Source organism: Mobula birostris, chromosome 8 (assembly GCF_030028105.1).
Source record: "Mobula birostris isolate sMobBir1 chromosome 8, sMobBir1.hap1, whole genome shotgun sequence".
Lineage (NCBI taxonomy): Eukaryota > Metazoa > Chordata > Chondrichthyes > Myliobatiformes > Myliobatidae > Mobula > Mobula birostris.
Window position 1 is genome coordinate 49,091,352 of NC_092377.1, and position 18,151 is coordinate 49,109,502.

The 18,151-nt window shown below is 40.0% G+C and overlaps 1 protein-coding gene across 3 annotated transcripts in view; it reads left to right on the plus strand.

Annotated features, from left to right (window-relative positions):
- The window catches only part of angel2 (angel homolog 2 (Drosophila)), a 67,489-nt gene that overhangs the window by 13,632 nt on the left and 35,706 nt on the right, over positions 1–18,151 (plus strand). For all 3 annotated transcript variants that reach the window (XM_072265152.1, XM_072265151.1, XM_072265154.1), the window contains one exon: positions 4,903–5,156. In XM_072265152.1, coding sequence (XP_072121253.1) covers positions 4,903–5,156 — 254 coding nt within the window. The remainder of the gene's footprint in view (positions 1–4,902; positions 5,157–18,151) is intronic.

Consider the following 18,151-nt stretch of genomic DNA (forward strand, 5'->3'; position numbering starts at 1 on the left):
TGCCATAGTTCAGTGCAGAGCCGAGTCATGTAGCAGCAATCTGAATTGAGCCATCCCTCGCCTTGGGTGCCAACGCCCTGACCTTTTCAGTCTGGCCCAGTGCCTAAATAGAATTCCAGTAATATGATGTTACACACCAAAAATGATAAGTATATCAGTGAACCTAGTAATTTTAAAGAGTGTGTGGGAAAACAGAGCCCTGGTTAATTTCAGTTGAGCATGAAAAATAGAACCAGGTGAGTTTAAAATGAGGGTACCAGGAGTGAGCATCCGAACCAGGGCTTAAGTGGATTTGCAAGGAAGTGTGCTTACATAGGTCCCAACCGAGTTCAAAAGGGATACCATAAGACAAAGGAGCAGAAGTCGGCCATTCGGCCCGTTGAGTCTGCTCCGCCATTTTATCATGAGCTGATCCATTCTCACATTTAGTCCCACTCCCCCGCCTTCTCACCATAACCTTTGATGCCCTGACTACTCAGATACCTATCAATCTCTGCCTTAAATATACCCAATGACTTGGCCTCCACTGCTGCCCATGGCAACAAATTCCATAGATTCACCAACCTCCGACTAAAAACATTTCTTGGCATTTCTGTTTTGAATGGACGCCCTTCAATTCTTAAGTCATGCCCTCTCGTACTAGACTCCCCCATCATGGGAAACAACTTTGCCACATCCTCTCTGTCCATGACTTTCAACATTCGAAATGTTTCTATGAGGTCTCCCCTCAGTCTTCTAAACTCCAAGGAATACAGTCCAAGAGCGGACAAACGTTCCTCATATGTTAACCCTCTCATTCCCAGAATCATTCTAGTGAATCTTCTCTGTACCCTCTCCAACGTCAGCACATCCTTTCTTAAATAAGGACACCAAAACTGCCCACAGTACTCCAAGTGAGGTCTCACCAGCGCCTTATAGAGCCTCAACATCACATCCCTGCCCCTATACTCTACTCCTCTAGAAATGAATGCCAACATTGCATTTGCCTTCTTCACCACCGACTCAACCTGGAGGTTAACCTTAAGGGTATCCTGTACGAGGACTCCCAAGTCCCGTTGCATCTCAGAACTTTGAATTCTCTCCCCATTTAAATAATAGTCTGCCCGTTTATTTCTTCTGCCAAAGTGCATAACCATACACTTTCCAACATTGTATTTCATTTGCCACTTCTTTGCCCATTAATTATCCAAGTCTCTCTGCAGACTCTCCGTTTCCTCAGCACTACCAACCCCTCCAACTATCTTCATATCGTCAGCAAACTTAGTCACAAAGCCATCTATTCCATAATTCAAATCGTTGATGTACAATGTAAAAAGAAGTGGCCCCAACACGGACCCCTGTGGAACACCACTGGTAACCGGCAGCCAACCAGAATAGGATCCCTTTATTCCCACTCTCTGTTTCCTGCCAATCAGCCAATGCTCTATCCACGTATGTAACTTTCCCGTAATTCCATGGGCTCTTATCTTGTTAAGTAGCCTCATGTGTGGCACCTTGTCAAAGGCCTTCTGAAAATCCAAATATACAACATCCACTGCATCTCCCTTGTCTAGCCTACTTGTAATTTCCTCAAAAAATTATAATAGGTTTGTCAGGCAAGATTCTCCTTTAAGGAATCCATGCTGAGTTCTGCCTATCTTGTCATATGCCTCCAGGTACTCTGTAACCTCATCCTTGACAATCGACTCCAACAACTTCCCAACCACCGATGTCAAGCTAACAGGTCTATAATTTCCTTTTTGCTTCCTCGCCCCCTTCTTAAATAGTGGAGTGACAGTTGCAATCTTCCAGTCCTCCGGAACCATGCCAGAATCTATCGACTTTTGAAAGATCATCGCTAATGCCTCCGCAATCTCCACAGCTACTTCCTTCAGAACACGAGGCTGCATTCCATCTGGTCCGGGAGATTTATCTACCTTTAGACTATTCAGCTTCCTGAGTACTTTTTCTGTCGTAATTGTGACTCCCAAAGTGATTTTTTGGGAATTCGGGAAAATTGTTAAAGATGCATTTCACCATTTAACTGCTCAGTAAACCTGAGTGCAAGTGGGATACTGCCACAATAAATCAACAGTAACTGCAGAAACATGCTGTGTTCTTTTAGCTTCGATACTGATGGATAATGATGACTTGTAAATGAAGGCTGAAGAACTAGTTCCACAATATAAAGTCTGAAAGTGCAGTATATTTACACTTTCTTAATAGATGAGTTGTTGGTTAAATTGTTGAGCCAATATGAAGAATGTATTACCCAGGTGAAGTGATGGTTGAATGTAGTTACCATCTTAAACTTGTTTTGGAATACATTTCATTCCTTATGTCCAATGTGGTGGACATAGGAAATGAAATTTATTCAATTCATTGGGCTCTGAGTACCGATATAATCATATAATTTACTTTCTGTTTGGGTATTTACCCTCCAACTATGTACAGTATAGCATAAAGCTTTCTAGCAAGAGAATTTATTTTGTAAAAAGTTGCTATGCTTAATTCGATGAATTTGTCATTAACATCTTTCAGAAATCCTTCTAGCTGCCAACACTGTTCAAGGGTGAAAAAAATTGGTTCTCCATTTCTCAACTGAACTTAACTATACCTTCCAGCTGAATAAAATTACAATAAATAAATACTTTGATTCTAAATCAGGGGTTCCCAACAATGTTTATGCCATGGACCAATACCATTAAGCAAGGTGTACGTGGACCCCAGTTTGGGAACCCCTGTTCTAAATCTAATGCTTGAACCATCAAGGTGTCTCTGCATCTAATCCTAGATTAATGAATTTTCACATATTGTAAAGAAATGGCCTTGCCCTTTGATTTAGCTAAACCTGGCAAATAAGTAACATTTTGTTGCCCTGAGACAACAAGCACATAATATTATTTGAAGATTCCTTACAAACATCTTGTGAGCATTTCCTTGTCATCGAGATTTTCCATACTTTTGTTTGTTGCATTTTACCATCTGATGCTAATTAAATGAATACTGGATTTCTTATATTGAATCTTAATGTTCAAACAAAGGAGGCAAGCTTTGCAGGCTGAACCAGCATCTAATTGCCCATCCCAGATGCGCTTGAGAAGGTGTTGGTGAGCTGCTTTCTTGATCTGCTGCAGTTCTTGAGGTGTGGGAATGCCCATAATGCTGTTAAGGATTTTGACCAGCGATGTTGAAGGAACAGCAATATACAGTGGATTCCAGTTAATTGGGTCATTGGTTAATTGGAGCAGCTGTTTGTTTGAGACAACTCTTAAAGAACAAGCACTAATCAAGAAAATAGCAAGGATTCCCTTCGTTTATTTGTGACTCTATGCCACTTTATAGGGACAGGAGACGGTTACTGAACAATCAGCTGAACAGTTACTAACTGTTGTTGTTCGTCCATCGTTGACATCGACGAGGACCTCGACACCATAATGATGGTGTCGAGACTAGCGCATGATTTGGATTTAAGTGAGGGAGAGTTGCGCAGCGTCAGCCTCACTCTCTCTTCCCAATTCCCATCTGGGTTCAGTAGCAAGACAAAGTCTAGACGGCTGGAGATGGGACTAGGCGCAGTGGATGACCAGGACATCTTCTGTGTCTTGTCCTGCTCTACACGTTCCACGACGCTTGCAGAGACCACCTTCTTGACCGTTGGACCTTCCATTGGTCTCGTCCGCTCAATCCGCCGGAGTCTGTCTTCACATGCTGGAATAGACAACTCCCTATCTCACCGAGGGTTTGAGACCCATTGGCTACCCTCACCTGGTTTAGCCGGCTTGTCGAGGTCGCTGTTGTATGCAAACAGCTACGGGGAGCCACAGGTGAGAGCTGAGTGCCAGGTGGGGACCAAAGGCGGACTAACCGCCCTGAAAAGGACGCGACATGTTCCCCCACCAGAGGTGCTACCCCTCCCTGACACCCCATATACCCCAGTTACTAACTAGTGTCAGTCACGTGCACCTGTGTGGCTGTTAAACACTACACTGTGGTTAAAGCGAACAGTTTTTAAATAGTGTTAATTGTGTGTGTTTCTGTTCAAAAAGCAGTGATATTTGTCACTCATGGTTGGTGAGAAATAAGCAGTAAGGCAATTCAGAAATGTTGTTATATTGTTTTATTCTGCCCCTTGAACTCAGCCGTCCTGCAACTCCCGATTTAACCCTAGCCTTATCATGGGACAATTTACAATGACCAATTAACCGACCAAACGGTAGGTCTTTGGACTCTGGGAGTCCCAAAACACCCAGAAGATACCCAGGGTGAATGTACAACCTCCTTACGCAAAGTGGTGGGAATTAAATCCAGGTCACCAGTCCTGTAAAGCATTGTGCTAACCACACCACACTAACTGCTCACTGTGGTTTCAACCATTGAGGCTTAAAGATGCCACAAATGGCCGGGAGTGAAAATAAAACTGTTTCACTACTTCAGCAAGTTAGGAGCTATGAAGAATTTGAAGGTAACAACATTCATCTTGAAAGTTACACCTGAAAATGAAGATTTGGAGGACGCAATTGTTGAAATCATTTTGCAAGGGTAGACCGTTATCTGCATTAGGTGGCTGCACTGATTTTGTTCATTTACAGTCAATCAAAAGAATACAGCAGTGTACACTGGATGAATTCTTCAGTCAATAACTATTAGGAACTAATGCACAGTTTCATAGTACTGTAGTAGTAGTATTGGTAATGTTCTAATTTGTTTGGTATTTCATTTAAAAACATAATTTGTAACCGTTAACGGGAGCAGACAAGCAGATATGAAGCAGTGCAATAAAATAAGAGCATTTGTAAATGTTGTTATTAAAATGCTTTGTTAGAAAGTGTCTCATGAAAAAAAACACACACAACATTGCTGTGTAATTATACTGTGGAATATTTGCCTTTCAGATTTTCTCATGTGTAATTTCGTTTCCAGTAGGGGCAGTACATAGAAACTGGGAGGATCTTACATCGTTGTACAAGAACAACCAAGATACTAGCGAATCAAAAGGAACTTCAAATGGAAAACAAAAGGAAGCTTTTGATTTTTCAGTACTGTCATATAATATTCTGGCACAGGATTTATTGGAGGACAACAGTCACTTATATAGACATTGCAGTCAGCCATTATTGCAGTGGGGATTCCGATTTTCTAACATCCTCAAGGAGTTGAAACAGTTGGATGCAGATGTAAGTAGTGTAATTAAATCACACACCTGCACATCTTCCTAGTGATTCAATTGTGCAAATGCGTTTCATGGTATTACTGCACAGATCTGGAGATTGCTAAAACTGGTCTTAATCAGAGCATTGGGAAGCAGGGAAAAGTCTTTTCTAGCTGGTCCAAGGAATATCAATCAATCATCCAGAGTTCTTGCTCATTGTTGTTTGTTTACTTGCACTGAAAACATATTTGAAAAAGAGTTAAATCTAAGCATCATCACTTTATGTAATGAATATATAGATCCACATTTATTTAAATGGTCAGTTCAGCACGTTGGATTCTTGTGCTTGTGAAGTTCTGTCTCATAGACGGTGAGTTAAGGACAGAAGGGATAAAGTGAAAACATGATAATTAAATGGCTGGTGCACAAGATAAGAGGTCACAACATTGGGAGACTGTGTTAACAGGAATTGAAGACTAGCTATCAAATAGAACACAGAGTTGCAATGATCAGATGTCTTTTAGATTAGCAGGATGTAACCAGTGGAATGCCACAAGTATCAACTATTATTTTATTTACTATCTTTATTAATAACTTGGGGAACAGGACAGATTGAAAAAGTTTGCTAATGAAGGTATTTGGATTCTGCACCAATGAATGAGGAAAATTTGATAAATAAAGTTTAATGTACGAACGTTTGAAGTCATGCACTTTAGTAAGAGGAATCTAAGCAGACTGTTATCTAAGTGGAGAGAGATTGCACTTGAGGAGACCTAGGAACTTGAAGCTCTCAACATCAACATGATTGATGTATATAGAGCCTTGTGCATTACTCCCTTTTCTGAAATTAAGGATCAGCTGTTTTGTTTGGTTGACATTGAAGAAATGGTTGTTGTCATGACATCATGGGACTAAGCTCTCTATCTTCATCTTGCACTCCAACTCAGCGTTATTTGAGAACCGGCCCACTACAGTGGTGTCATCTACAAATTTGTAGATGGAGGTAGAGCAGAATCTAGCCATGTAGAGTAGGGGGCTGAGGTTGCAATGTTATGGAGCACCAGTGTTTGGAATAATCGTGGTGGAGGTGTTGCTGAACTACCCTTGATGATTATGGTTTGTTGGTCAGAATGTCAAGGATCCAGTTGCAGAGGGAGGCATTGACTCTCAGGGTCCAGAGTTTGAAGTCAGGACTGTAGTCAATAAACAATAGTATGCCATAGGTGCCCTTACTGTCCAGGTGCTCCAGAGAAAAATGTACAGCATCTGTGTAGAGCTGTTTTGGTAGTAGGCAAATTGCATTGGGTCAAGGTTGTCTGGAAAGTTGGAGTTGATGTGTGCCATGACCAGCCCAAGTTCTTCATGATGTGCGATGCTAGAGCTACTGAGTGGTAGTCATTTAGGGCTTGCTATCTGTTTTTTCTGGGGTATCAGGGTGATAGTGGGTTTCTTAAACCACAGCCTGAAGCATTGTGAGGTTATCAATGTTTGCAGACTCTCTTGTCAGTTGATCCAGACACTGCTGGTGACACCTTCCAGACCCAATGCTTTCTGTAGGTTCACATTCAGCAGGTCAGGCAGTAAAGAGAAATAAATTAAGGTTTCAGACCTTTCACACTAGAACTGATAAAATTTGAAGCAAACAATGATTAAATACAATTAAAGGTGCTCTTTAAGTTTGATAAACTATTGCATGACAATGTGAAAGATACTATAGAACATAGGAAACCTCACCAAAATGAAGATTTCAGTATTGTGATGAGACTAAGTGGTTGTGGTTTGAGTTTTAAAAAAACTTGCAAGTTTTATTTTGGTCAAAATACTATTTCTCTAGTCTTGCCTCATAATTGAAATATTTTATTCTCAGTACAGTTTTAGAATCTACATTGTGATTCTAATTTCTATGGTATCTTTCATATTTTTCTAATAGTTCTTCAGAATTGAGTATATTTGATAGATTAATCATTGCTTGATTGAATTCTATATGCTCTCTCAACTTGTATTATTATTGTATATACAAAATACTTCTCTAGTACTTCCAATAGGTAATATGCACTTACACCAAGAGATGGCTCTGTTGCTCCATACAATTTTTTTACTTGTATTCACAATATATATTTGTGCTCTGTTTCCAAACCATTTACCAGTGGACAGTTTTGATCTATTTACCCTAACTAATCCATTTGCTCGACACCTCTATGAAATCATACGAGTTCTACTTCTGCAACTACAGCCTGACCTAAGAGCAGTAATCTGCCTTGTCATTGTATTAAATTGTTACCCCTCCAGTACCTTACATCCTTCCTAAAGTGAAATGTCCATAACTGTATGCAGTCACCATTTCACTCACTTCTGTATTGGCACAGTGGCTTAGTGGTTGGTACAACGCTTTACAGTACAGGCGAACTGGGTCCAATTCCTGTCGCTGCCTGTAAGGAGTTTGCATGTTCTCCCCATGACTGAATGGGTTTCATCTGACTGCTCCAGTTTCCTCCCACAGTTCAAAAACATACAGTTTGGTAGGTTAATTAGTCACAGTAAATTGTCCTGTGATTAAGCTAGGATTAAATTTGGGGATTGCTGGACGGCGTGGCTGGAAGGGCTCGAAGGGCCTATTCCATGCTGTATCTCAATAAATTTAAAAAATAATAAATAAGCATTTACTTCTATCTTAAAAAAAATTCAAACATTGCTTCCACTGCCTTTTGCAGAAGAGAGTTCCTAAAACGGGTTTCTCACCAAAAGTGGGAAAGAAATTGTAAACAACAGGAATTCTGCAGATGCTGGAAATTCAAGCAACACACATAAAAGTTGCTGGTGAACGCAGCAGGCCAGGCAGCATCTCTAGGAAGAGGTGCAGTCGACGTTTCAGGCCGAGACCCTTCGTCAGGACTAACTGAAGGAAGAGTGAGTAAGGGATTTGAAAGTTGGAGGGGGAGGGGGAGATCCAAAATGATAGGAGAAGACAGGAGGGGGAGGGATGGAGCCAAGAGCTGGACAGGTGATAGGCAAAAGGGATACGAGAGGATCATGGAACAGGAGGTCGGGGAAGAAAGACAAGGCGGGGCGGGGGGGGACCCAGAGGATGGGCAAGGGGTATATTCAGAGGGACAGAGGGAGAAAAAGGAGAGTGAGAGAAAGAATGTGTGTATAAAAATAAGTAACAGATGGGGTACGAGGGGGAGGTGGGGCATTAGCGGAAGTTAGAGAAGTCGATGTTCATGCCATCAGGTTGGAGGCTACCCAGACGGAATATAAGGTGTTGTTCCTCCAACCTGAGTATGGCTTCATCTTTACAGTAGAGGAGGCCGTGGATAGACATGTCAGAATGGGAATGGGATGTGGAATTAAAATGTGTGGCCACTGGGAGATCCTGCTTTCTCTGGCGGACAGAGCATAGGTGTTCAGCAAAGCAGTCTCCCAGTCTGCGTCGGGTCGCGCCAATATATAAAAGGCCACATCGGGAGCACCGGACGCAGTATATCACTCCAGCCGACTCACAGGTGAAGTGTGAGACCCTTACTCACTCTTCCTTCAGTTAGTCCTGACGAAGGGTCTCGGCCTGAAACGTCGACTGCACCTCTTCCTAGAGATGCTGCCTGGCCTGCTGCATTCACCAGCAACTTTTATGAAAGAAATTGTGTTGGTTCTGACGTATATGATGACATCTTGTGTTTTTTATAGTCACCCATAGTTTAGGTTCATCCCAAGTGAGGAAACATTCTCCCTACATCCACCCTTTCTGTTGTAAAAGAACTTGCGTAGCTTCATGTGAACATCATCAGAGAAATAGTAACAGCTGAAAAAAATAACGATATTAGAACAATAGTGTTCAAAATGTTCCTCAAAAGAAATACGTCTTGGGTAGCATGATAAAGGAAGTGAAAATAACAAAAAGGAAGATTTCCAGGGCCTCTATTGAAGAATGGCCTGAATTTGAAGAATAGAATTGTCGTACAGTCATAAAGATGGAGGCAGTTGCAAAATTTGCAAAAGATGAGAAATCTTAAAGAAATTATTTCATGGAAGGCATGGATTGTCTGAGAATCAATGCAAGATTATCTTTTTCATTTTCCTCCTTAACCCTTTCTAAAATTTCTTCTTTCCTGCTACCCCACTCCCTTCCCCCACTTCCTGTCAATTCATAATATTTACTGCAGTCCATTGTTGTCCCATATGACTCAAGTATAATGTCAGATTGGCTGGCTGGAGAGGTGACAGTAATGGAAAAGAAGATTGGTATGACAGAAAACACAAGCAGCTTGTTGAAGAGAGAAGTATTCAACCATTTGGAGAAAATGTGGTAATCAGCTGAATATAGGAGTGTTTAATCTCTTTGAAACAGTTTGAAATTTTTTATGTTAAGATATAAATGAATTGAAAATTCCATTATTACCTACAAAGTACCCAGGACATCTTTAGGGAGTGGTGTCTCAGAAAGACAGCATCCATTATGAAGGACCTCCAGCACCCAGGGCATGCTCAGGGCACACACTCAGCAATTCAGGAACAGCTTCTTACCCAAAGCTATCCGATTCCTAAATGGGCATTGAAACTTTGGACACTACCTCACTTTTTTTAATATACAGTATTTCTGTTTTCATACATTTAAAAAATCAATTCAATATACATAATTGATTTACCTGTTTATTATTTTATTTTATTATAATTTTTTTCTCTCTGCTAGATTATGTATTGCATTGAAATGCTGCTGCTAAGTTAACAAATTTCACGTCATACGTCGGTGATAATAAACCTGATTCTGATTCTTGTGTTAAGGCACATAAAACATGTAAGAGTTAAAATATAATTAAAAGTAATATAGACTTCTGTACAGAGGCAGCCAAAGGAGGATGATAGAATCAAAACTTGGTTCTTTTGATCTGTGGTATAAGACTGTGGCAATTCTCTTTGGTTCTAGTCAGCACCCATTCACTATTTGTTCATGCACTTCCAATTTTCTGCCAATTTCATGCTTACACATAATCTTGACATTCTGCTGCATCCAGAATTCAAGAGTTAAGTCTGATGATTTTTCTACATTGAACCTTGCTTCTATGTGCCTGTTTTCACTCTCCCTCACTATCAGATTCTCTTCCTCCTCTTCCTTCTTGAATTACAGAAAACATTTTGTCTTTGTACTTTTATATGTTGTTTGCTTTTCTTAACCATTTCCCTTAAAATGGCCATTTTTTCCGGAGTATCCAAAGTTTGCCTTTGATACTGGTTGAGTACCCCTAATCCGAAATGCTTGGGGCCAAAAGTGTTTTTAGAATATATAATGAAATAACTTGGAATTGCTATAATGTCTGACTGAATTTATGTGCTACCTGTAAACAGTCTTTGTCCTTCTTAACAGTAAAAATAATTACACACCATTAACATAATGAAGATAGAATGTGTGCAGAGTAACAAAAGCAGAACAGCAGCAGTGGGAGAATATCTGAGTCAGTTGTTGAACAACAACAAACAATGGCAGGTTTTTAGTTCCCATCTACAATGTCATGTGTTGATTAAACATGACCATATTAGAATTCTAATCTTTTATAGGTTTTATGTAAGATGTAAAAACTTCAGCATTGTTGACTTGTTCTGATGTTCTATTTTCATCAATGATGATCTTGGCAAACTCATTAGTAAATTTCTGCTGCTTCGTGATCAGCAGACAATTAAAAAATAAATTAATGCCTTGCCTTTTCTTAAATTTCTGCAACTAGCAGTCACAATTGCCTTTAATTTTCAATTCATGATGGGAGATCTTTGGTTCTTTCATGATCAGCATACCGTGAAGAGTCACGTGTTCTCTCCAACGCTGATGAATCCACTCTTTCAATACATGTTGAGATTTTCATTTTTCACTTTATGCAGTGTTTTTCTGTTTTTTTTTATTAACTTCTGCTCATAGATGAGGTCACTCCCAGAACTGTCTGTGTTGCGCAGAGACCTGTGTATCACCTTGGGAATCTTGCCATTTGTGACATCATGTCAGCACTCAAAAAAGTTCAGATATCGGAGATTTTCAGATTTTTTTTGGATTGCCAGTGCATAATAATTGTCCTGTTTTGCATTATTGCTGAGTATTGGAATATGTATGTTCTTCTAAGATACAAGAACAGAATTAGGCCACTTGGCCCATCTAGTCTGCTCTGCCATTACATCATGGCTGACCCATTTCCCTCTCAATCCCACTTTCCTCCGTTATCCTTGTATCCCTTCGTGCCCTGAACAATCATGATTCTATCAATCTCTTCCTTAAATATACATAAAGTCTTGGCCTTCACAGCCATCTGTGGCAACAGCTTCCACAAATTCACCACTCTCTGGCTAGAGGAATTCCTCCTCATCTCCATACTAAAAGGATGCCCCTCTATTCTGAGGCTGTGTCCTCTGGTCCTAGATTCTCCCACCATAGGAACACCCTCTCCACATTCACTCTATCAATGCCTTCCAACATTCAATGGGTTTCAGTTAGGTCACCTCTCATTCTTCTGAATTCTGGTGAATACAGGCCCAGAGCCATCAAACACTCTTCATTTAACAAGGCATTTAATCAATAAAACATTTTCGTGAACCTCCTTTGAACCCTGTCCAATGTCAGCACATCCTTAGATAAGGGACCCAAAACTGCTCATCGTATTCCAAATGAAGCCTCAACATTACATCCTTGCTTTTATATTTTAGTCCTCTTGAATGAATGCTATAATTGCAGTTGCCTTCCTCACCACCAAGTCAACCTGCAAACTAACTTTTAGGAAATGCTGTACGAAGACACCCAAGTCTCTTTGCACCTCTGATTTTTGAAATTTCTCTCCATTTAGAAAATAGTCTGTGTTTTTAATTCTTTTATAAAGTGCATGACCACACACTTCTCAACACTATTCCATCAGCCATTTTGCTCATATTCTTATATATATGTCCTTCTGCAGCCTCTATGCTTCCTCAACACTACCTGCCCATCCACCTGTCCTCATACCATCCACAAACTTGACTACAAAGCCATCAATTCCGTCATCCAAATAATTGACAAATAACATAAGAAGAAGTGGTCCCAACACAGACCCCTGTGGAACACAGCTTATCACTGGCAGCCAACTAGGAAAAGGCTCCCTTTATTCCCACTCTTTGCCTCCTGTCAATCAGCTATTGCTTCGTCCATGCTAATATCTTTCCTGTAATGCCATGGGCTTTTAGCTTGTTAAGTAGGCTCATGTGTGGCACCTTGTCAAAGGCCTTCTTAAAATCCAAGTACATAACATCAACCAATTCTCCTTTGTCTACCCTGCTTGTTATTTCTTCAAAGAATTCCAACGGGTTTGTCAGACAAGATTTCCCCTTAATCAAACTATGCTGACAATATTCGCAGACTGGGAGACCGCTTTGCTGAACACCTACGCTCTGTCCGCCAGAGAAAGCAGGATCTCCCAGTGGCCACACATTTTAATTCCACATCCCATTCCTATTCTGACATGTCTATCCACAGCCTCCTCTACTGTAAAGATGAAGCCACACTCAGGTTGGAGGAACAACACCTTATATTCCATCTGGGTAGCCTCCAACCTGGTGGCATGAACATTCACTTCTCTAACTTCCACTAATGTACCACTTCCCCCTCGTACCCCATCCGTTATTTATTTATATGCACACATTCTTTCTCTCACTCTCCTTTTTCTCCCTCTGTCCCTCTGACTACACCCCTTGCCCATCCTCTGGGTTCCACCCCCCCCCCCTGTCTTTCTCCCTGGGCCTCCTGTCCCATGATCCTCTCATACCCTCTTTGCCAATCACCTGTCCAGCTCTTGGCTCCATCCCTCCCCTGCTGCCTTCTCCTATCATTTTGGATCTCCCCCTCCCCCTCCCACTTTCAAATCTCTTACTAACTCTTCCTTCAGTTAGTCCTGACGAAGGGTCTCGGCCTGAAACGTCGACTGTACCTCTTCCTAGAGATGCTGCCTGGCCTGCTGCGCTCACCAGCAACTTTGATGTGTGTTGCTTGAATTTCCAGCATCTGCAGAATTCCTGTTGTATGCTGACAATGGTCGATCTTCTCTTGAGATTCCAAGTACACTGAACCCAAATTCTTAACGATTGACACGAACATCCACCCACCCACTAAGGGTAGACAAACTGACTTATAATTTCCTTTTTCTGCCTCTCTTCCTTCTTGAAGAGTGGAGTGACATTTGCAATTTTCCAGTCTTCCAGGATCAAATGATTCTAGAAAGATGGTTACTAATGCCTCCCCGATCCCTTCAGCCGCATCTTTCAGAACTCTGGGGTGCATACCATCTGCTCCAGGTGACTTATCTACCTTCCGACCTTTCAGTTTCCCAAGAACCTTCTCCCTGGTAATGGCAAATTCACACACTTCTGACCTCTGATGCTCTGGAACTTCCAACATACTGCTAGTGTCTTCCACAGGGAAGACTGATGCAAAATACACTTAGTTTGTTCGCCATTTCCTTGTCCTCCATTACTACCTCTCCAGTATCATTTTCCAGTGGTCTAATATCCACTCTCGCCTCTCTTTTACCCTTTATATATCTGAAGAAACTTTTCATATCCTCTTTAATATTATTGGCTATCTTACCTTCATATTCCATCTTTTCCCTCTTTATGACTTTTTAGTTGCCTTCTGTTGTATTTTAAAAGCTTCCTAATTCTCCATCTTACCACTATTTTTTGCTCTATTATATGCCCTCTCTTTGGCTTTTATATTAGTTTTGACTTCCCTTGTCAGCATGGTTGCGTCATCCTGCCTGTAGAATATTACTTCTGTTTGGAATGTATCTATCCTGCACTTTCCAAATTGCTCTCAGAAACTACAGCCAATGCTGCTCTGCCCTCATCCCTACTAGAGGCCCCTTCCAATCAACTTTGGCCAGCGCCTCTTTCATGCCTTTGTAATTCCACTGTAATACTGATACATCTGACTTTATTTTCAGCTTCTCAAATTGCAGGGTGACGTATCATATTATGTTCACTGACTCCTAAGGTTTCCTTTACCTTAAGCTGTCTAATCAATTCTGGTTCATTGCACAACATCCAATCCAGAATAACTGATCCCTTAGTGGGCTCAATCACAAACTGCTCTAAACACCACCTTGTAGGCATTCTAGAAATTCCTCCTCTTGGAATCCAGCACCAACTCGATTTTCCCAGTCTATCTGCATGTTGAAATCCTCCATGACTGTCGTAAAATTGCCCTTTTGACATGCATTTTCTATCTCCCGTTACTTGTTGCCGACATCTTTGCTACTGTTCAGAGGTCTGTATATAACTCCTATCAGGGTTATTTTACCCTTGTGGTTTCTTAGCTCTACCCACAACGATTTTACACCTTCTGATCTCATGTCACCCCTTTCTAAGGATTTGACTTCAATTTTACAAACAGAGCCATATCACCCCCTCTCCCTACCTGCCTGTCCTTTTGATACATTGTGTAATCTTGGATGTTAAGCTCCCAGCTATAATCTTCTTTCACAATTCAGAAATGCCCACAACATCATACATGCCAATCTGTAACTGTGCTACAAGTTCATCTACCTTACTCTGTATATCGTGTACGTTCAAATATAATACCTTCAGTCCTGTATTTATCACCTTTTTTAATTTTGGCTCCTTTTACGTTGCAACCGATCCTGTTGAATTGAATTTTGCCCTATTATCAGCCTGTCCTTGCAAGCAGTCTCACTACACTCACAACACACTGGAGGAACTCAGCAGGTCGGGCAGAATCAGTGGAAAAGATCAGTCAACGTTTTGGGCCGGAACCCAGCATGTTTTGAGTGTTGCTTTAACCCCAGCATCTGCAAATTATTTTGTGTTTAGTCTCACTACACGTTGCCTGTGTTTGTAAATCAACTGCCCCATCCTAAGCCCTATCACTCTGGCTTCCAACCCCCTGCCAATTTAATTTAAGCCCTCCCAAACAACTCTAGCAAACCTGTCCACAAGGATATTTGTCCCCCTCGGGTTCAGGTATTACCTGTCCCTTTTGTTTTTCATGTGTCTGCTAATTACAGGTTCCCCCCGCTATCCGAAAGTAGAGCATTCCTATGAAACCTTTCGTAAGCCGAAATGGCGTAAAGTGAAGAAGCAATTACCATTAATTTATATGGGAAAAATTTTTGAGCATTCCCAGACCCAAAAAAAACCTACCAAATATCACAAAAAACCCAAATTAACACTAACATATAGTAAAAGCAGGAATGATATGATAAATACACAGCCTATATGAAGTAGAAATAATGTATGTACAGTGTAGTTCACTTATCAGAATTGGGAAGATTTAGCAAAAACTGATTTGTAGAAAAAAATCAGCATGTACACACATGCGCGCACACCTGCCCGCGCAAGGCTTCACGGTCATGGTAGTCTTTCACAGGGCAAACACAAGTTTAAAGCAGGCGCCTTTTATCGTAAAAGCGAAAATCCTCTTCAGATTTCTTTCGGCTAGCGAAAACAGGTACTAATATAGGTCTTTTGTAAATGCAAAGTGGCGTAAAGCGGGGGACACCTGTATATAGTAACTCAACAGAATGCAATGAACTGGTACTGAAGTTCTAATTTTTCAGCATAAATTTTCTGCAACATTCATTGTATAAAACTGTAGTTTTTCAAAATATAATTGTGCATGAATTAAATTTGAAAACTTCCATCTCTCTCAAAGTATCAAGTGCAGTTTTATGGTCTTACCTTCAGATGGCAGTTTTATACCTCTGACATTTATCATGTCAGAATTGTTGAACTTGACCTTTTTATATCTTTCCCACTTCTAAGTAGGTTGTAGATCTTTTGAGAAGGAAAAACAGAGTTACTGATTTGTACTAATCCTGCAGGATGCTGATGACTAGATAAACTGTCTTGAGTCTTATTTATTTGCAACATATTCTTCACATATATCACAACAAAACATTTAATTCATTAACACTTACAAATAAAATTACATTCATAAGGCACTGTTAATTCCTTTACAGAGTGCTAATATTTTATTCTAGGATAATTTGATTGTGTTCCATTTAACAGCATCCATATTGGCAACTGGTCAGAAATATTCCTTTGAGAAATGGAAAATATAGTACTCCTTGTTGCTTTTCTCTTCATTTGGAAACCTCTCAAAATGGTTCATAATATGAATTTCAAGTCTAAGGAGTCTTGAGCATCTAATCCAAGGAAACCTGGAAATCTATGGAATTTTGTTTGTGGGAAGTCTCTGTCAACCCTATATTCCATGAACTAGCAAGTAAACAAAATCAAGCAGGCATTGGCACAAGAAAGAGAACAAATAGAATTTAAGCTCTTCATACTAAATGTGCCCACAAGAGGGATTGTGTTCAAAACTGCCCCAGAAAAAATGCTTTAAAAGGCATCTGAGGTTTTGCCTTTGTTTTGTTTTTTTTTATTTTACTGGTTATGGAAGAAAAGGCTGGAACAAAGAAAATATTTATATAGATCCTCATGCCCCTGACTTAGAATACACTGCAAAAGGCATTAGCAAAGTTGCTGTCACATATGTTCATGATTATTAAATAAAATTATTTTGGCACAGTAGAATTGTCATTTGCCAATAAGTAGACCAGAAAATCTGTAATTAAATTATACATTCCTTATGTTGAATAACTGTAACTCTGCTGGATGAGCTTTATTGCTGGTGAGGATTCTCCAAGACAAAAATTCTCAATAGAACTTCCAAAGTATCTCAATTGGTTTCAATCTGCTGCTTCTGAAAAATGCTTAAGATATCCAAATTATAAAAACAATGTATGTTTAATCAGAACCATTTAATAATATTATGATTGATCCTTTATATGTCTTATGCTAACCCCGTATCCCTTGATTTAGTTGATATATGGAAAAAAACAATTTTTTTCTAGATTGTGCTTGGCGGTTATGCCTCCAGAACACTTCTTCATAGACATTCAAAATATTAACTATTTGGGGTGAAACAATTTTTTCTCATCTTGATTCTGAGTGATCCGCTCTTCAATTTAAGATTTTCCTTAGCTTTAGATACCTCATCCAGGGGGAATCCTCATCTATGCCTCAACCTTTTTAATCCCAAAATAATTTTGTATTCTGTAGATTACTGTCAGAGTTTAGAAGAATGAGAGATTTATGTCCACTAAACTTAATCCCTCCTGGGACAAGCTGGTGATTTCTTTTTTGGTTACTGTTGTTTACTGCGTTCATTACAAGTATAACTTTCCTTCTGAGAGGGAGATAATTCCTCATTCAGTCTATACTGTTCACTCTTTGTGAAAGCTGTTTTTCTGCTCCCTTTCATACAATTTTACAGAAATGGCAACAGTGCAAGTAAAACTATTGCAGCTGCTGGTATTTTTGCCCATGCTCCATATGGGACTGTGAGTGATGGTTTGTTCCAGAAAAATTGAATTAATGTTTGCGTAGTGTCTTTGAGACAATCTACTTTTGATTGTTACAAGGATATTATTATATACAAGGAAATTATTACAAGGATACAAGAGGAAAAGGAATTTGTTGCAAAGTGAATTATCTACATTCAGATTATAAAATGAAAACATGGAAGCAAATGAGGTCTCAGTAAACAACTGCAGGCTACAATCCAAGAAAAGGAAAACATGAAAAAGCAGATAGACTTGGAAAAACAGCAATTTTAAAAGTATAACATGCGATAATTACTATTCTTTAACAAGACGATTTTAGTCTTTCAAGTGATGTAGATGAAATCAATGTAATTGAGGTAACGCAACTACGCAAAAACATGTGACATAATTAGGGAAGAATAGCAGTTTGCGACATTATCTGATGAGCGCATTAAGCATTCACGAGGAATTGCAACTACAGGGTGATGCTAATATAAAACTGCAGGCTGAACTAGATTGTCTAAAGTAGAGAACTCCAGGACATACTTGGTTGGAACACCACAAGTCTAGCAGGTGGTGGTAATGCACTAAAAACTGGTTGCCAACCGCCGTAAAACAAAAAGAAGAAGAAGAAGAATCTACTTTTGAGGCAGTGATTCCTTGGAGAGAGTGAATA